Here is a 21,632-nt window from a genome sequence, read left to right as displayed (position 1 = left end):
TCTGCATTCAACTTTTCCAAGGGTTAGTTTGGTTAGACTTACCAGCTGATTTGGTACTCCTAGGTCTATCATTGCTCTAAACAATTCTCTTCTATTTATAGAGTCGTAGGCTGCCTTGTAGTCTATAAATATGTGGTGCGTGTCTACACCGTATTCCAGTGTTTTCTCTAGAATTTGTCTCAGGGTTGAAATCTGATGAATTGTTGATTTACCACCTCTGAAACCAGCCTGGTATTGTCCTATTATTCGCTCTGCATATGGTGCCATACGATGGCATAGTATAATGGAGAATATTTTATATGCTGCATTTAGGAGCGTAATTCCTCGATGGTTAGAGCATTCAAAGATATCTCCCTTATTGTGTATGGTGCAGAGTATTCCAATATTCCAATCACTGGAAAGGGACTTCTGTATCCATATTTCTTTTATAAGCTGCTGAAGATTATCTATTCCGGGTGATTTGTTTCTGGCTAGATTGTTTACAGCGTCTTTAACTTCCAGGATCGTTGGTGGATTCTCCTCCCTCTCGTTAGCTTCGCTTACCTCACAGCTTTCGTCTTCCGGGTTTTCTTCTTCTTCCTCTATATTACGGCTTGAAAACGGTTTATTAAAAACGATTTTATAAGCTTGAGGGTGATTCCCCTGATACCATAGTAACTTAGCTTCTTAAAAAGTATATCAAACGAGACACAGTCAAATGCTTTAGAAAGGTGGCAGAGTATAATACTGGTCTGCATACCATCCTAAAAGTTCGACACTAAGTTATTGACCACATTCATAACTGCGTGTGCCGTGGAACATTTTTGGCGAAATCCATATTATTGAGTCGCACTAAAGAAGTTTTTTGACTCAAAATATTGATTTTTTTAATTTACACTTTTGTTACTTTTTTTAAATAAAGGAATTACTTTGCTATATTTAAAGCATTCAGGGAACCTACCAGAATTAAAAATTGAATTTACAAGGTTTCTAATCGGAAGTATAATGAAGTCACTAGGCTCTTTTATCACTTGCTATTTAGTTCATTATTATCTAAACATTTAAAATTTTCTAAATAATTAATTGTGTCACACACTTCTTCAGGGAAAACCGGATTAAGATAAAAAAATCACTGAGATTAGGGATATTTCTTAAATTTCACAAATCCTTTTAGCTCACATAAGGCAATTATTTCAATATTAACAAAAAAAATCATCGAAAGCATCAAGAGAGAGTTCAACAGAAAGCGGATCATGAACAGATTTATTCATTCCGAAATTGATTATTTTCAAAGTAGAAATCTTTGGATTTTTATTTTTTACTTTAAAAATTTTTAGATTTAGTTATCAGAAGTTATAAGTAATAAGTTTATCACATGCTGCTTTTTTTGTAATCTTTAGTTCATTTGTGTATATTTTGTTGAGCTGGGTGACGACTTTATGATCACATATTTTCTTACTTTTAGATTACCATTAAATCAAACAACTGGAGAATTTTCGTTTTTGGGAGAATACTTTTTTAACGGACAATAATCACATACTAATTGTTGATACTTAGTGATAAGAAAGTTGGAACAGTAGTCGATGTGTTGGACTGATTTAATTGAATCAAAAATAGACCAGTCAATAAGACTTAAATATTTCCTAATGTTAAATACTGAATTCTTTATAAAAAGCCTCCTGTACGATACTTGCAAAGATATTTCCCTAGTTTTAAAAATTTATATAAACTGACCGTGATGGTCCAAGATACCGGACTCGAGTATACCGGTGATAATCAAAGAGTGATTGTAATTTGTAGTTATGTTATCCAAGCATTAGGCAGAAGTAGCAGAATCTAGATGACTAGGAATAATTTTAAAAACAGTGTTAAAATCATCCAATATTACTATATTTTTTTCTGGAGTGAATATTTTGGATAGCATGTGTTCAAGGAATATTTTTATATCACTTTCATTTTTAAGGAATATTTTTATATCACTTCTATTCTACCTAAAAACGTTCACAATAATGAGTCATCATCATCATTCTAGCTTTATAAACCGGCGTGGGTCCTAGTCTCTTCAAGAATTCTCCCCAGTCGTCCCTATCCATCGCCTTTATTCGCCAAGCACGTATTCCAATATTTCTCATGTCTTCATCGATGTTATCAAGAAACCCTGTTCTGGGTCTTCCCCTTCTTCAAGGACCGCTTGTCTAGCTGTTCCATTCGCATTACATGTCCTATCCACCTCATAGATTATATCTTAATATGTTTCTGGTAAAAAATTCGAAGCTGTATCGTATTCTCCACACTCCATTGTCATTTACCGCTCCATAGATTCGCCTTAGAACTTTTTTTTAGAAACATGTTTTCATTACTTTTCGTTAGGGCTCAGATCTCTGTACCATATGTTAGGACTGTGCGTATTATTGTTTTGTAGAGTTTTACTTTTGTATTTCTCAATATAATTGAGGATTTAAGAAGGAGATTGAGCCCAATGTAGCATCTGTTGGCCGTGCAAATTCTACGGTTTATCTCTGCGGTAGTATTATTTCCAGTGTTAAGGAGCGCTCCCAGGTATATAAATTCTATAACATCGTGGTCCTTTTCTATAACAAGTGGTCGTAGGATTTTTGATTCTTCTTTTTCATGTGCCGAGCTCGATTATCGAGCGTTGGCTATCAAATTGGCTATAGTAATTTTGTTGACGGCAGCTCGGAAAAGAGATGCAGAGGCTCTGTTAAACCAATCTCTCAGGTTTCTAAGCCATGACGTTCTTCTTCGACCTGGCCCTCTTCTTCCGTCTACCTTGCCTTGTATTATTAAATGGAGTATATTATATCTCTCTTGGTGGCGCATAACATGGCCAAAATATTCAAGTTTGCGATTTTTAACTGTTTTGACGACTTCCGTAACTTTTCCCATCCGATGCAAAACAACTTGATTACGAACTCTATCCACCCAACTTATTCGTAGGATTATCCGATACACCCAGATTTCAAAGGCTTCCAGTTTCTTGAGAACTGTATTCGTCAAAGTCCAACCTTCGACACCATACAAAAGAGTAGAGAACACATAACATCTCACTAATCTAATTTTCAGACTTAAAGTAATATTGTTTCCACATAACAGTTTCTTCATCTTAAATAATGCAGCTCTGGCCTTCTCTATCCGTATTCTAATTTCTTTGCTCATGTCTCAGTTCTCATTTTGATTACAACCAAGGTAAGTTATACTGTTAGTTCTCTCCAGTTGTTCACCATAAGCTGTTACCACTTTCGGTTGTATTGGCGTTTTACTGACGACCATCACCTTTGTCTTTGCGGTGTTTAGCTTAAGGCCATATTCATCACACGTTGTGGTAATCCTATTAATTAGATGTTGAAGTTTTTTGATTTTTTTGAAGATTTTTGATTGCGTGCTTATTTTCATATAATTCATTTTGTTGGTCTTTAATATTAAACCCATTTTTGTAGCTGATTTTTTAGTCCAATATACGCTTCTCGTACAGCATTCTCCGTTCTCCCAACAATATTGATATCATCAGCATAGGCAAGGATTTGCCCTGATTTATTATATATTGAACCGGTAGTTGTGATTTGTGACATACGTATTACTTTTTCCAGAGTCAGATTGAACAGTATACAGACAGACAGTTCCCCCTTCATTCGTACTCTACATTCAACTTTTTCAAGAGTTGGTTTTGTTAAATTTTCTAACTGATTAGGTATTCCTAGCTCTTTCAATGCTTTGAACATTTCTCTTCTATGTACAGGGTCGTAGGCTGCTTTGTAGTCTGTAAATATGTGATGAGTATCTATGCCATATTCCAGTGTTTTCCACAATGTTAAATTGAAGATTATAAGTAAATCTCTATCGCCCAAAATTCACTGCTTCTGCATTTTTGAAGAAGCAAAAATCAACTACTTAATGTTAAACTCTTCTAGAGCTGTTGCACAAAAATTTACGTATAGATGGCAACTTGGCAAGTCTTTTTCTTTACGTACCATGTCCATTACTGAACGTTGGTTATTTACATATTTTCTATCATAATCTATAATCATTTTATTTACCGCAGCTCTGAAGAGGGACGAAGAATACTGATTAAACCACTCACGTAGTTTACGAAACCATGATGTTCGAATAAGATAGAGGACTTTATAACATTCTGTTATAGTGTATGTGGAGCATTACACTAAAAACAGAGATTGTGACAGATTCCAGATGCCCTAGATAATGAGCACAGACCCCAATGGAACAATGAATTAATAGTTTAGATCCAGAATTAGTTTGGAATTAATTTCTCAGGCCAGAGACACATCATCTATAGTCAACAAAAAAAAAAAACAGCACACAATCATCAATATACACAGAAAAATCTGAATTTGTTATTAACCCAGGGTGTAACACACAACACCTTCTAATATTTTCCTCTTTCTAGTAGATAACAAAACTGATTTATTGACCACCATTATCATAATAGGATATAAAAACATACACAATTGATCAAATTCATTACGAAAATACTTACTGAGAATTTACTGAAGTATGTTTTTACAAATCTTTCCTCGGCTCTGTAGAGTGTTGACAAGGTTCCAGGAGGTAATGGTAGCTTAATAGCGACTCGTCCCAGTTCATTGGTATCGGCGTCTGTGCCGTCTTTTCTTAATACTTTTACTACAAAGAAAATAAGGACTTGATTACGATTTGTAATATAGAAATCGTTAAAAATAAACTCAAAGAAAGAATTAACGCATCACTTGTAGTATTTAGTTAACAAAATTCAGCAAAATAATCTTTTTTGTTTTATTTTTAAGTGTTGACATTTGTAGATTGTTCCTACATTAATTTTTTTAACTTTCCATTTATTTACGATATGTAATATAAATTAAAATAAGTACATAGTTTATTTATTCACATGTAGCCTGCAAGAAATTGTTCAATGACATTTTTTTATTATTTAATATTATTTATTCAGTTTATTGGTTTATTTGTATACTTACTTTGGACTATTTCTTGTACCGTTTTATAAGTAATCTTGCAATACACTTATACCATCTAAATTTACTCAATATAAACTTATTATTGCTTTATACTCTATAATCCATAACATCTCTAAAATCTCATTTTTAGTGGTTACGTAATTTAAATCTACGATCTGACAATGGTTTGGGAATTGTAAAATCCGAAGACAGGCGACAAAGGTAAAATAAAACCAATTGTGAGATTTACGTATTTTGAAAATGAACTCACATGTGCAAATAATTCATCGTTAAAGTAGTTTTAGTGAGGTTAATCTTAAGTTTTAGCATTTTTCCACCTTGTATAAAGTTTTAATTTGCGTCTTACAAATTTTCGAAAGACAAACACTTAGAATTGCGTCCCAAATTCTTAGATTAGAATAAACGAAATTCAATTATTTATATCATAAGTGTTTGCTTATGCCTCTGGGAAATACTTCTAAGAAGTGAATTCTGTTCAACCAGGAGAGAGAGGGTCAAAGCTTAAGATATCTCGCATCTTCGCGAGAAAAAATGAAGAAGAAATTCGTTATTAGATCGTGAGAGAGTGAAGTCGAATTCTGGATCTGGTATTGAGCCGGTCAAGTCGTGCTGGGTTTGTCCCGGTACGAGCGATGTTTCATTGTAAGAGTACAACTTTTGCGTTACCCAGAGTAGCGTCCAACTTCTGGGCATCCTTTTTTCCCATCCAGGTTATTTTTTTTATAAGTTTCATCTTTATGTATCGTACATTTGTATAATTTAGTTTTATTTTATTTATATCACAGAAAATATTTTTGAATTTCTCTTTTTATTTATTTAGTTTCCAAATATATAATTTTTTATTTATAGGTCCTTAGATTTTAGATTCCCTCTCAATATTGCATCTCCTACGGCTCGTGTCACGCCAAACTTATTTTCAAACGTATTATATTGTCTAATTTATAATTGCTAAACAATTTTTTTTATAATATTAAACATTAACTAACAAAACCAAAAGTATAATTACCATTAAAACCTGGAAACGGAAGTCCAACAGTGAGATCAGTAGCAGGGCAAGGGTTCTTTAATCCAGCACACATTCCTGTTATTCCAGAACCAGTCTCTGTTTGCCACCAGTGATTTATAACAGGAGCTCCAAACATTCTTTCTGTCCACAGTTTCGTATTATAATCCAAATGTTCCCCAGCCAACCATAGTTGTCTTAAACTCGAAAGATCGTACTCCATGCCATATTTTCCCTCGGGATCGGTCTGTTTTAAAAGTCGCATTGCTGTAGGTACCGTGAAGATTCCGTTTACTTTGTAGTCATTTATTATCCTGAAAAAAATATGTTCGTGTGTAAGTGATAACTTAAATAATGAAATTTTTTATCAAACTGATTACTCTCAAACTTTATACAGAAATTATATACATTTAATCTAAATAATAATCTACTTTTTTTACGTACAAATCTAAAACCATAGAAATACAGATATCAGGATTAAATCCTAAAAACACAGCACCATCCAGTTGGTCTGAACGTGCACCCAATAGTCAAAACGACAGAAATCTCGTTTCGACGTAGGTTCAATTTTAAAAAAGCCAAATAGGACAGATACGCTGCCGAGATAGACCGCTTACTGGGAAACCTTGAAGCTACACCAGCAAATTATGATGCTTTTATCGAAAGAGTTCGAAAACCCCCGGAAGGCTAGTTTCTAGAGGTTGTAGACAAAGATACGTTCCGGGCCTTAAAGGCGAAGGACGCAACCTACCAAGTAAATATCAGGGGCTGTTCGAAACTTACCCCTTTAGTGAGGAAACCATAGAATGCGGTGAAGAACTTATGAAGACCATGAGTGAGAGAAATTAACGATAGTGGATAGAGACGTTGGAGATGGATATGTCACATAGCAGTAAGATCGCGTGGAACCTTGCGAAGAGATTAAATTGTAATAAAAAAGCTGTGACAACCCCTAGTCAAGTTACACCAGACCAAATCGCCCATCAAATACTAGTCAATGAAAAATCCCGCCAGACATCTCGTTCGAAAAGACCAAAAAATGATGCCGTGTTGACAACTAACCCCCAAAGTGTGCTCGCTTGCCTTTTTACATTGAATGAACTAAACGTTGGTATCGGATGCATTAAGAATGGCAAGGCAGCGGGCGAGGATGATCTATGTACGCAGCAGATCAAGAAGTTTGACACAGGCACGGAAAGGTGGCTACTACAACTATTTATAACCGATGCGTCTCTTTACTCCAAATACCCAAAATCTGGAGGAAAACAAAAGTTATTGCCCTGCTGAAACCGGCAAACCTGCCGATGTTGCCAATCTCTTTATTATGCCATCTGAACAAACTTTATGAAAGAATTATACTAGGCAGGGTGAAGTCACTCTCGAGCCTCGTCTGATTTCCGGACAGGCTAGGTTTAGATCGGAAAAGAACTGTATTAGTCAAGTCCTATATCTCACTAAACATATAGAACAGGCCTAACAAGACAAATTAATTACAGATGTGACGTTCGTAGACCTAACCGCAGCATATGACACTGTCAGACTACTCATTGAAAAATCATTGCTTTAAAACAGAAGATTATATGTCACTTTTGAGAAGAAGAAAAGCTGAAGCTGAAGAAAAGCAGAAGAATGGCCTAACGCAGTGTGAGGTACAATCACCCATGCTGTTTAACGTTTACACTAATGGTCAACCATCGTTGACCTGTATCATCAAACTCCCTGTATGCTGACGATCTTGCTTTGGCCGTACAGGATAGAATCTTCGAAGGGGTCTAAGCCAGGCTGGAGGAAGCACTTCGAGACCTTACAATTCGCTATGATAGGAACTCACTAAACCCTAACCCTACCAAAATCCAAGTCTGCTCTTTCCACCTAAGATCGAGAGAGGCAAAAAGAAAGCTGTAGATCAGATGGAACAGATACCAACTGGAACATGCGGAGCATCCAATATACCTCTGAGCAAAGTTGGACAGAACACTTACATATAAAGCACACTGCCAAAAGACCGCTCTGAAGGTAGCATCCCGTAACAGCGTACTTCGCAAACTCTACTACTCTAAATGGGGCGTCCAGCCGAACGTCCTCCTAATTACAGCCTAGACTCTCAGCTGTTCTACGAGCCCTGGAATAGATCGGCACACCTTAAAGAAGTGAACGTGGTCCTAAACGAAGCATGCGGAATCGCAACAGGGTACCTAAAAGCAAGGCCACTAAAGAAATTATGTCAGTGTGTGGAAATCGGCCGACCGGACCTGCGAAAAATTTACCCCATTGAGTACACCGAGTGTTTCAGGGAGTCATTTGACGACAGACATGTGATGTTCGGTGAGAAAGAGCACTCACACGATGACCTGTGACTGAAATCTGGGAAAGATATTCTCAGTGGTGTTCCCGTGGAATCCCCAGACTGGTATCCCCCGAAACCAAACACACCGACTGGTTTGAACTGTAACTGGAAGACATGTGCCAAATGAGATCGGGCGTGACCGCTGTGAATACCAACAGAGCAAGATGGGGACCGACCGACGAAAATCACACCTTATGTACGTGAGGCCAACGACAGAACATGGGCCACCTGCTCCAGTGCAACCAATGTCCGTTTTTATGCAAAATGGACGTCCTGTGAAAGGCCAACACCAAAACAATAAACTGTGCCCTAAATGATAACGATTGGACACCAAAAAGTAAAAGAAATCAGGGTTAAAATTCAATCAAACGACCCAAAACCAATTGTTTAAAAAAATATTCTTTTGACGTTTCGGCAAGAACATACTATTTTCCAGTCAGATTAGTTCCCCTGTGTCGGTCTTAGCTTTCGCGGAGGAGGAGCTCTGAACTGAGTAGGGGCTCTTCTGTACTCCACGGAAGACAGACTGGACGGGGGATGTCCTCAACCTCGACACGGCACGTCCCATATGGCTGATAGGGAAAGTTCCTGCAGATATGCAGGACAGGTACGAATAAGGTACTGCCAAATAAGTACCCGCGGATCAACTGAGGATATGACATTAGGCAGCAGTAATGTCATTACTGGATTAAGGCTATGGGAAGTAAAAATCCTGTAGGCTTAATTCCAGATACTCACAGGCGTCACTCACATTATGAGTTAAGCGGTTGTGATACTGCGACAGCAGCAGCGTCTGACCCAGAGTGGGCGGCTGCAAACAGCGTCTGTTCCCAGAGTGGGCGGCTGAAACTGAAACCTTGCCAACACGCAGTGGCTCGCGTGGCATTGAACTTAGCCAAAAACCCTTACAAATGTCAGATTTTAAAACAAAACGGAAACTACCCCAGGTGAGTAGACACTCTCACACTGATTTATCAGTCTGTCCCAAGGATTCTGGGGGGGATACAAATTTGACAAGAGTATGCTTTAAAAAACAAACAGTTTTCAAAATTGCAACCATGAATACTAGAACTCTACTTTCTGATGAAAGCTTTAAAGAAATGGAAAAAGAATTAGAAAAGATCAAATGGGACATCGTCGGAGTTAGTGAAGTGAGAAGGCGAGGTGAAGGCCTTGAGACCCTAAAATCCGGTCACTTGTTTTACTATCATGGAGAACAACATAAGTCAGTAGGAGGCGTCGGATTCTTTATAAACAAACAGCTAGCAGGAAATCTAAAAACTGTCCAATCAGTATCCACTAGAGTTACATATGCCACGTTCAAAATAAATACTAGGTATTATCTAAAAGTTATCCAAGCCTATGCTCCAACAACAGAATATACAGACGAGGAGATCGAAGTCTTTTATGATGATTTAAACACAGCCATCACAAACGACCGTACACATTTCACAGTTATATGTGGAGACTTTAACGCCAAAATAGGAACAAAACTGGATCCAGCAGAAACTGCTCTTGGAAATTTTGGAAGTCAGGGACGGAACGACCGTGGCGACACTCTTTTAAACTTCTTACTAGAGAAAAACCTATTCCTAATGAACAGTTACTACTACAAGAAACCTCACCGCAGATGGACGTGGAAAAGCCCAGATGGGAAGACGACAAACGAGATTGATTACGTTATCAGTGATAAAAGATACATATTTACAGATGTGACAGTGCTAAATAAATTTGCGAAATCAAGCGACCATCGTATGGTGAGAGCCACCATTGTGTTAAATACCAACTATGAACGACACAATATGATAAAAAAGAAGCAAATAAACATATGGACACATCCAAACAACGAACAAAATTTTGAAGATCATATCGGTAAATTCCTTCAAGAAAAATCATCAACAAATGATATTAACATCCTAAATGACATAATAGTAGAAGCAATAACAGAAGCTCAAAAGAAATGCTGCCCAAAAAGCGTGAAGGAAGAAAAAATTAGTCTGGACACACAGAAAAAAATGGAGCAAAGAAGAATACTGAGAAGCGACGAAAATCATCAAAACTATTGAGGAAAATAAGAGTATGAAAATAATGAGACGCAAACTCACAAATGGAAATAAACAAATAGTCAAACTCAAGGATAGAAATGGCAACATCACATCAAACAGAGAACATTTGTTACAAATTGTGGAATCATTCTATGAGACATTATATAGCAACCAATCGACTCTAGATATAGTTGAATATCAGCAGAGAAAGGTTCAAAATCAGGGTTCCGAAGATATCCCAGAAATCTCCTTGGACGAAATTTACAAGGCTCTAAAAAAGATGAAGAATAACAAAGCTCCGGGGGAGGACGGTGTCGTCACGGAAGCGATAAAGATAGGAGGCTCAGTACTGATAACCAAAATTCAAAAGCTCTTTAATCTATGTCTATGGAATCAAAATATCCCAACAAAGTGGAATAATTCAATAACTGTACTCTTACACAAGAAGGGAGATATAGCAGACCTGGAAAGATACAGACCAATCAGTCTCCTTAACCATCTTTATAAATTATACACCCGAATAATAACGAACAGATTAGAGACAAAGCTGGATTTTTACCAACCTCGGGAACAAGCCGGTTTCCGCCCTAATTACGGCACAAACGATCACCTGCAGTGCCTAAAAACCCTGATAGAAAAAACTAACGAATATAACCGTCCCTTGGCATTGATATTTGTAGACTTTAAAAAGGCGTTTGATACAGTGGAATTACCGTCCATCTTAAGAGCACTACAAGATTGTAGGGTCGACCACAGATATTGTAATATAGTTAAAAATATATATGAAAATGCCACAACAACCATAAGTCTACATTCAGCAACTAATAAGATAAAGATAAAAAGGGGAGTCAGGCAAGGTGATACCATGTCACCAAAGCTGTTCATTACCGTTCTTGAGTATGCATTTAAAAGACTAACATGGCAACAGAAAGGAATATCCATCGATGGAGAAAGATTAAACCATCTACGTTTTGCGGACGATATCGTGCTTCTGTCAGATAATCTGGGAGAGATCAAAGACATGCTCCAAGAACTGAATTACATACTACAAGAAACTGGCCTGGAGATAAATTTCGAGAAAACCAAAATGATGACCAATATGGTTCCCAGCGAAGAGATACAGATCAATAACAACAAGGTAGAATTAATCGATAAATACACATACTTGGGTCATGAAATCAGAGTAACCAGAGACAACCAAACCTGCGAGCTAAATAGACGAATCACGTTGGGATGGGCGGCATATGGAAGGATGAGAGACATTTTTAAAACAAATACTCCAATTCACCTGAAAAGGAAGGCATTTAACCAATGCATCCTACCAGTCTTGACCTACGGAGCAGAGACCCTAACTTTAACGAAAGCTACTGCCGAAAAACTGAGGGTAACACAAAGGCGAATGGAGAGATCAATGCTGGGTCTGACCTTGAAAGATCGCGTGAGAAATGAGGAGATACGCCGACGAACTGGCGTTGACGATATTATACTGCGAATCAATAAACAAAAGTGGAGGTGGGCTGGACATGTTGCTAGAATGGAAGACGGAAGATGGACGAAGAGATTATTGGAGTGGAGACCAAGAGCCGACAAGCGAAGTCGAGGCAGACCACCCACCCGATGGACCGACGACCTAAGGAGAATAGAAACAAACTGGATTGCAGCAGCTAGAGATAGAGAGAACTGGAGACGTTTGGAGGAGGCCTATATCCAACAATGGATGTGAAAACGTGGCTGGATGATGATGATTAGTTCCCCTTCTTCTAGATGTTAGAATGGATGAATGAATGAATGTAGATGAGGCTACAAGAACTTTGTTATGTAGATCAGAAAGATAGTCTAGTCTACCTTATTTAAAAAAAGTGTGAAATATTGTCATTTTTTTTTGTCAGTGTATGTACAAGAAGACAACTCACCTATAGTATGAACTGGGATCCGGAGTAGTTGTGGGTTTTCCTTCATAAACTACAGTTGTCATTCCGTAACATAGAGGCCCATAACACATAAAAGAATGTCCAACAACCCATCCAAAATCACTGGTGGCCCACCATACATCGTCTGGACTTAGGCCGTATAAAGTCTTTAAGTTATATACAAGAGTGCAGAGGTGGCCTCCAATCGGTCTGATAATACCTTTTGGTTCCCCTGAAAATAGAAAAATAAAGTTTAAGTGGTTTCTGCTTTTACGTTGCAATAATTGCATACACATATGAAACTTTTGCACATATGGTATACACACTCCAATCTCTTCTGAAATAAAATAGAAATCATCGATATTTCGATCAATCCTCAGTGATCCACTATGTTAAAATAAAATAAAGAGCGCCAAAAAGAAGAATGGAAGAGGAATATTGTAACTACATTGGATAGCATGCTAATCTAAGGGAGTAGATAAGTAAAACAATTTATGGTTCAGCACAATTTGATTACAATGCAAAAAACTAAGTGTATCAAAAACTGTGAAGGTTAAGTTAAGTAAAAACTTATACTCGGAATACAAAAAAAAAACATTCGGGAGCCAAGAAATAGAAGATAAAAATACTATTAACTGAATATTTTGAGCCTGTAAAGAGATCATTAACGTAGAAATCTTAAATACTAAGTATAATATAGGTAATGGTGTTAAGATGATAGGGATACAAGTCTTCTGAGTCATTAAATCTCGACTTGCTGTAAATTTAGTTGGTTTCCTTTAATTAAAAGAGGGTATATATCTTAATAATATCCGCCGAGACTATAAAGGAATCCTGTCGAAAACGAAAAAGGATGGAAAATTAATGGAATAGAAAATGATTATATTTAAATGAATACCAACGAACGATTCAAAGATTCAAAGTGATATGCCACTAGTAGAGGCACAAAAGCCATCAAAAACTACCCGAAATTTGATGGTTATGTTTTCTTCTTTCACTACAGCATGATGAGAAAGTTAATAAAAGCCTAGACCGGTAGATTAAAGATTTGAACATAATGTGACTTAGATCAATGTATTTTTCTAAAAATATTAATTTAAATCCAAACTGTATTTTAAATATTAAAGTGTAAACAAATTAAATTTATAATAAAATATCCAAACGGCGTGGCTTTAGAGTCCAATTGTTTATTACCTTTTGTTCATCTATTTGAGAATCCTGATGGATAAACATCAATGCTAAACCATTTAGTCTTTCTCCGCTAGTACAATTTCTTAAATAAGTTTTTAGTAGTTTCAGCGATAAAAATGACCGTTTACATGTACAGGTTGTTACAGGTAAATTGGCCATTATTAAAATTAGAATATAACCAAGAGGAAATATGTTCCTGTTATATATATCAAGAGCTTCATGGACATTTTTTGATCTTGGTTTAAGTTTGAAATATTTTAGGAATTTCCAAAATATGATCAAAAAAGGGGATAAAAATAGATCTTCAGTAATATTCTTCTGGCATGGTGGCTGGTACATTATTTCTCTTTGTTTTGTTATCACTACATTTTGTAATAACATCCAATGGTTTAATGATAACAGGAAGCAAGAAAATCAATACATGAGTTGAGCCGTGCCGAGGATAGTTAAAAAAATATAAGTGGCTTCTACGGTTCTGATACAATTTGGAATTTCTGGCACAATGCACATAGATAGCTCTAGAAAACTCTTTTCGAACAACAGATTGCACGCCTTTTATAGTCAGACAGTTCAAAGTCAGACTTTGAATTATGTTACAGATCTCTTTTACCACCAAACATGAGAATGAAATTCAAAAAATTAAAGAAATTAGTTTAACGTTAACACAATATTTTCAATTATTGCGGGAAGCTTCCTGGCTTCTTAATGAAACTATTATTTTCCATATGAAGATTCCCAGTTGCGTTCAGAGTCTAATTTACTTATTACTACGTAATTTAGAAGCGTGTACTTATCTTCTGTAGAATTAACAAGGCTCTTTAAAGGCCGCATATTGCTAGATATACTATCTGTCACTTGACGTAAATGACGAGCACTTTCTGTGACTAGTTTAGGCAATCTGAAAATGGCTTTTATATGGCTATAGTTTAACAAATCTTGTTTTGTATATCTTTTGCCAAATTAACTGCCAAGCCTAAGCCAGAGTAAAACTTACTGCAGTTACTGAGATCAGTTGCTACTTAAAGTCCTTGCAGAGACTACGTCTTAGAGCCAGCAGTCCCAGTTTGAGAGTCTTACGTTGCCATGAAGTAAACATGTTTAAAACTTTAACATCCACTAAAATAACACTGGTCAACAAAAATCAACTTTTTTTTGTGACATGGTTAGAACATGATTTTCATTATGTACAATATTATCACCCACACTTTATTTCTACGACGAATTATAGGTGAATATATATATCAATTTAAGTATGTTCTTTACGGTGCACTTGTCTCAAAATATTGTGGCAGCTGTTTTACGGCGATACTTATTCGCTGCAGCATAAAGGTTAATGTCCAGCAGACTAGGACTTCCTTTACCTTGGTAACGCTTTTCCATGTCTACATCATTTTGGTGGAACCGTTCTCTATGTTCATCAATCAAACACCAACATTTTCTGGAAAGAAATTCAGATGAGCATTCAGGAGGTTAATTTTTAGATACATGTTATATCCTATTTCTCTGTCGGCAGTAAGTAATTTATTGACAAGATATTTGTAATGGTCAGCTTTGATATTGTGAAGAAAATTGTACACAACTATTTTAAAAGCTCTCTCTTAAATCATTAAATTCAGCCTGTGAAATTAGTTGGGGTTCTGAGGAACATCCTGGTTTTTGAAATAGTGGATCATTGTCTATTCCTCTTCTAATTGTATATCACCAGATGGAACCTTGAATCTTTCAAGGTTCTTTTTCTTCGTCAACACTAAAAGTTTTTGGTGGTTTTGGGATAGACAGATTTTTGCTATGTTCGACGGGACAGAATAGCTGGTGGTAAATAGGGATACTTTACAGTATTCTCGGACTTCGGTCCCATGCTCTGAATTTTCGTGACAAAAAAGTAACAATCTATAACATGGGCTGTCGGTTCTCTTTATATCATTGGTACTGCAAAGCGCATTCTACATTTTCTAGCTTTAAACTAAGCTGTTAGAATGGGGCGAGAGTAAGTTTTTGCGATTTTAAAGTTAGTTCCTCACACATTTAAGAAAAACTGTTATTCGAAATCAATCAGTATGCTTATATACATAAACAAAACATGTAAAGCACAAACACTTAACTACATTTCACTCTACGATAATATGAAATGTACAAACTTCATTGACCGATAAATACCTCCTAATGTGTAAAATAGGATGAACTGTGTACATCTTACATAATATAATAGAAATTAACAGATTTAACTTGTCTTAAACTGAGATATTTGTCCTCCGAAGACAATATACACAGTGGCAGAGCAGGCCAATATTGATATTTCAGTTATCTACCTATTTTCAAGATATAATTGTTGGTTACTTAAGATTGGTGGGTGATAAACACATTTTGTTTTTAATTTTGATTTTAGAATACTGACATGTTGAAAATATCAAAAAACCCTCATGTCACAAAATATTGTTGACTAGTAAATCAGCGACAGTGTAATACAAAACCAATTTGATAACATGTAAAGGGTTTTTACCCATATATTAAGTGGCTTCACACGTGTATACCTAGCAGCAGCACTAATGATGGAATAGTCATTCTGAAAATGTTCTGTGATGTAGCCCGAAAGGGTTCTTTTAAATCAATATACCTTTTTATAAAGGATTTTTTTTATAAAATTTCGGCGATTTATGGTATACAGCAGACTTCAGGAAATTCATTATCCTTGTGAAAAAAATTGTGTATTATTATTCTTGTAGGTTAATTTATAGGTATGGAGAAAATATTCTCAAAGTCTATATACAGATGATCCCCAGAATGTAAATCACGATGAGTTCACTGCAGAGAGAGAACCAAACATTCTAAAGTCAGAGATAGAAAAGGCAGTCAAAAAGTTGAAAAATGCAGACCAGATCACCGCAGAAGTTTTAAAAGAGACTGGAGATGTCGGAGTAAATGTTATGCATATGATCTGCAAAATGATTTGGGAAACCGGAGAGTGGCCCAACAATTGGACAACATCCACTTTCATCACTATATTCAAAAAAGGAACTCCGCTAGATTGCAGCAACTACAGAACGGTAATCCTAATATCCCATGCAAGTAAGGTTCTACTTCATGTAACACATGAAAGACTAAAAGCTTTTTTATTGCCTCAGATATCAGAAGAACAAGCGGGATTTGTCCCAGGAAAAGGCACAAGAGAACACATCCTTAATATCCACAAGGAATCTACGTTCCTGTATTTGGCTGTATACCATATATTAAAAATCCTTAATGTTAGACAGCTAATCGAAAAAACTCGTGAATTCAATACTCCTATGCTTATGTGCTTTGTGGATTACACAAAGGCCTTCGATAAAGTCAAATGGCAGCAGCTATGGTTCATACTAGCGGAAATGGGAACACCCCACCACTTAATTCAACTAATCAGAAGTCTATAATATGAAAATAATAAGTGCACAGTAAAAATAAACAACACCCATTTTGATAATTTCAGAACAGAGGCAGGTATCAGGCATAGATGCATAATCTCGCCAACTCTGTTTAATATCTACAGCGAACATATGCGAAAGGTACTAGACGGATGGAATGGCGGAATATCAGTAGGAGGTCAAAAAATCAATAACTTGAGATATGCAGATGACACTTTAATAATCACAGCAAATCAAGAAGAAATGGAAGACATAGACAATGAGATGTCTGGAGGAAAAAAGCAAAACATATGGACTACAGTTAAATAGGAGAAAGACAAAGATCATGATAGTAGACAGAGCTCGGAATAATCTTCAACACATTAAAGAAATTGGGTTTCATATACCTGGGGTCCCCAATAACAAATGACGGAGGGTGTGACAGAGAGATACGTAGAAGGTTGACTATTACTAGAACAGCTATAATGAAACTGGTAGAAATTTGAAAAAATTCTAGCATAACAATACACACAAAACTAAGGCTGACAAGGGTGCTCATTTTTCCCATAGCGACATATGCATCCGAAACGTGGACCTTAAAGAAAGCGGATAAAAATAAACTGGACGCTTTTGAAATGTGGGTATACCGCCTCATGTTGAGAATATCCTGGATTAATCATCGCACTAACGTATCGATATTAGAACAATTTAAAGTAAAGGATCGATTGCTTAAACAAATACAACAGAGATATTTGCAGTTTTTTGGACACATTGCTAGATGAACAGGTACCATGGAAAAACTGATAGTCGAGGGTAGAGTTGAAGGAAAGAGACCTAGGGGAAGATCTCCAAGCCGTTGGGTAGATCAAACAAAAATACTGATTAACCAAGAATTACATGAAGCCGAACAACTAGCCCAGGACAGAGAAGGATGGAGAGAAATCGTGCAAAAACTGTAAAGGCCTGATGGTGTCACCACATCCCAAAAGGGATTAGGACTGAGGAGGAGGAGGTTAATTTAATAATAAAAATGATAGTGTAAATAAACAACAACTGACTCACCTGTTGTTCCTGATGTATACAGTATATATAACGGATCATTGGAATCTACAGGTATACAAGGGGCACTTTCACAATTTTTGATTGCTTCTTCCCAATCCATATCTCTGTCTGGATTAAGATCTCCGATCTCCACTCCTTTCCTTTGATAAATTATACATTTCGACGGTTTGTGGCTGGACAAGGCAATGGCTTCGTTCAGTTCAGTTATGTAACTGGAAGAAAAAACTGTATCGGTGAGGTAATACATAACTAAATATTAAATTTATAATGTACCAATATTACAATAATTTCTCTGATTTTACTATGTTTGTCAAATTCAAACAAATCAGTGTTCTAATTAGATTCTTCTTCTTGTATGCCCATCCGCTACGGGTGTTGGATACTAACAAGGCCATTTTGAATTTATTGACTGCTATCATGAAAAGTACTGTAGCTATGTTGAACTATTTTTAAAAATTGTGCAACCAAGACATTCTTTTGCTTCCTGGAGCTCTTTTTCCTTGCAACTTGCCTTACAGTATACTTTCTTCATTGTTTCATAGATATGCTTGTTTTGCAACCTCTCCTTATTCTTTGCGTAACCTTTTTATTGATAACTTTATCATGTCTATCCAAGAAATCTTAAGTATGTGTATTGATCGCCCAAAATTCTGAAACTTTGATCTAGACAGAGATTTAATGATAATATTCAAATAGAATAAAGAGCAATGTTGGGGAAAACAAACAATATTCTTAGATAAAAGTAGAAGAAGAAGAAGAAGAAGCAATAGCTGATGGTTGACTGATAGTTGTCCAACTCTCATCCTCTCATTAATGATGTATTTTGCTCTTTATTGTTAAAGTTGATGTCTAATCTAGTCTTTGGTAGTCTTTATATGTTATGATGTTTATTATGGCGCGATCTTTTCTCTCTAAGGCTAATAATCTCTCGTCTACTAAGTCATAAGTAAGTCATCTGGTCCTGCAGCCTTGCCATCTTTGATACTTTTTATGATACCTTCTATATTGCTTTATATACCTTCTTGTTTGGCCCAGTGGACCTTTTATTTCTTCTTCTGTTGTTCCGTTCTTTTATTTGTTCTTCGAGTACTCTATTTTCAATTTTTTGAACATAAAACTGTCTTCTTTATTTTGTGACATGACCACTTAATTGCCTGCAAAGTTTAATGTGTATAAATGGTTATCTCTTGCTAAGACCCAATTCCTCCGCATTTGTTTTTCCAAGATTTAAGGGCCTGTTCTAAAAATATTTTAAAAAGTGTTAGAGATGTGAAGTAGCCCTGTAGCAATCCATTTGAAGTCTTAGATGTTGAAAAATTTCGTTCCAATATTTACTCTTACTAACGTCTGTTTAAAATAAAAAAAAAATAAAAATAAAAAATAATAAAAAAAAAAATAAACGGCGAGTTAACGAACAATATAAGATATGCCGACGACACGGTGATCCTTGCCAGTACCATAGACGAATTACAGCAGGTAATGGAAAGAGTTTATTCAGTTAGTGAGGAATACGGTCTAAGCCTCAACTTCAAGAAGACAAAGTGGATGCTGATAAGCAGGAAGCAACAGCCTGCTCGACAGTTACGGATAAGTAACATACTAATTGACCATGTAGAATCTTATGTGTACCTTGGCACCAACGTAAATGCAAAATGGGAACAGGCCACAGAAATTAAGGCGAGAATAGAACGAGCTAGAGCAGCATTTAGCAATATGAAAAAGCTCCTCATAAGCAGGGATTTGTCTCTTCCCTTAAAACTACGTCTAGTTAAATGCTACATTTTTCCGATCTTACTGTATGGTGTGGAAGCCTGGACGCTGACGGAGACGCTCACGAGAAAACTAGAAGCATTCGAAATGTGGGTGCACCGACGCATTCTTCGTATATCCTGGACCGAACATGTCACCAACATAGAGGTAATTCAAAGAATCGGAAAGGAGAAAGAAATCGTGAATACAAACGTTCGCAACGGACAGAGCACTTGAAGAAGAAGAACGTCTGTTAAATAATACAAGTAATCTAATAATTAATGAAATTATAGTCCAGTCGTCAGTGATTTGACCTCTAAAAATCATACGAACAAGCTGAATTTTGCCGAGAATGTCAATTTTGTCAATTTACCAAGAATCTGTAGTCCGTAGAAAAAAATAAACAAGAAATGTAGCTAAGAAAACTTCGAACAAAAATGTTAATTAGCACTTTTTGTGTAGAATGAATCTTTCTCACAGAAACACCGCTTAAAGCGACCGGCGATTTTAAATCTGTTACGCGCGTGAAATTAATTTTTTACATAAAATTTTTATCAACTAGACAGTAAAAATTCGATATCTTTTGATCAGAGTGCGTTATTAGTTCACTTGTCAGAGCTTTAATCTCTAAAAACGAGAGGAATAAGCTGAATTTTGCTGAGAATATCAATTTTGGGGTCTCAAAAAAGATGCAAGAAAGTTTACCAGTCCTACTCTCTGGCTTCCCCCTTATTCCAAGTAGGTGGAAAACGTAAAAAATCAATTTAACAAGTTAGTAAATTACTCGCGCGAAATCAATGTTAAATAAAATTTGTATTAACTCCACAGTAAAACTTCGATATCTTTGGATCAGAGTGTCCTATCGACAAAAGTTACAATGCCTTTTAATTTTTTATGATTCTCATAAGATCAATAAAATGTATCACTTCCATTGACCGGTCGCTATGAGATTTTCATAGTTTGAGTCCAATCTTCAAAATATGTAACATAAAATTTGGATTTTGAGTTTTGGTAATAAATCTGAGGCATTTGAAATATGCCTAAAAACGCTGAATTTAAACTTTTACATTACAAACACTTTCATGTCACGAAAAATGCTTTCACGAAATCGGCAGTAGGTGAAGTTTGTAACTGAAGTTGTATAGTTGAAAAATGTACTTATGCAATCGAAAAGAAGGAATTTTAAATGTTTTAGATAATTTGAAATGTGAAAGTTTAAAATTCAGCGTTTTAAGTCATATTTTAAATGTCTTATATTTGTTGCCAATGTCAGTTACGCTCGCTAAATCAATGTGTAATAAAATTTGTAAAAATTTTATATCTTTTGATCAGAGTGTCGTATCGACAAAAATTAAAATGGACAAATGAAGTCAGTCGTTACTGTACAGGAGTTAAATAAATAAATATTGCCTAATTTTTTCAATTTTTTATGATTTTCTTGAGATCAATAAAATTTATCCCTTCCATTGACCGGTCGCTATAGAATTTCTGACAGTAACTGACATTCAACATCGCCGGTCGATTTAAACGTTGTTTCTTAGAGGACGGTTTATTCTACAGAAAAAGTGCTAATAAATATTTGTTTTTAAAATTTTCTCAGTTACATTTCTTGTTTGAAATATTTTTTTACGGCGTACAAATTCTTAGTAAATCGATATTTTCCGTCCCGCCCTACGAAGCGGAGTTTTAGAGTAAAGTAAACCGATGTTAGGAGTGGCAAACATTTTTGCATCTTTTTTGGGGTCTTAAATTTTTTTTTTTTGCTCGTGGGGATTAAAATCGACATTATCAGTAAAATTAAATCTTGTTCGTATGATTTTTAGAGGTTCAATGGCATTTTTGTCTCTGACCGCTGGAGTATAACACTATTTAAATACTCACTTAACTACGCGACTAGGTTCTATTCCACAACTGGCGGCTATTATAACTTTTGGTTCTGCGTGTTGGATCCTTATACATAATTCGTTTGCGGCGAAACCTAAAA

At 35.9% G+C, this 21,632-nt stretch overlaps 1 protein-coding gene across 2 annotated transcripts in view; it reads right to left on the bottom strand.

The window, feature by feature from the left end:
- The window catches only part of LOC140445264 (acyl-CoA synthetase short-chain family member 3, mitochondrial), a 127,103-nt gene that overhangs the window by 7,128 nt on the left and 98,343 nt on the right, over nucleotides 1–21,632 (bottom strand). For both annotated transcript variants that reach the window (XM_072537185.1, XM_072537184.1), the window contains exons 5-9: nucleotides 21,530–21,626; nucleotides 17,900–18,111; nucleotides 12,273–12,501; nucleotides 5,971–6,281; nucleotides 4,493–4,638 (exon numbers count right to left, since the gene is read on the bottom strand). In XM_072537185.1, coding sequence (XP_072393286.1) covers nucleotides 4,493–4,638; nucleotides 5,971–6,281; nucleotides 12,273–12,501; nucleotides 17,900–18,111; nucleotides 21,530–21,626 — 995 coding nt within the window. The remainder of the gene's footprint in view (nucleotides 1–4,492; nucleotides 4,639–5,970; nucleotides 6,282–12,272; nucleotides 12,502–17,899; nucleotides 18,112–21,529; nucleotides 21,627–21,632) is intronic.

Source organism: Diabrotica undecimpunctata, chromosome 7 (assembly GCF_040954645.1).
Source record: "Diabrotica undecimpunctata isolate CICGRU chromosome 7, icDiaUnde3, whole genome shotgun sequence".
In the NCBI taxonomy this organism is placed as follows: domain Eukaryota; kingdom Metazoa; phylum Arthropoda; class Insecta; order Coleoptera; family Chrysomelidae; genus Diabrotica; species Diabrotica undecimpunctata.
Note: the sequence above shows the minus strand (reverse complement) of the source record. Positions and strands in the feature narration are given on the sequence as shown.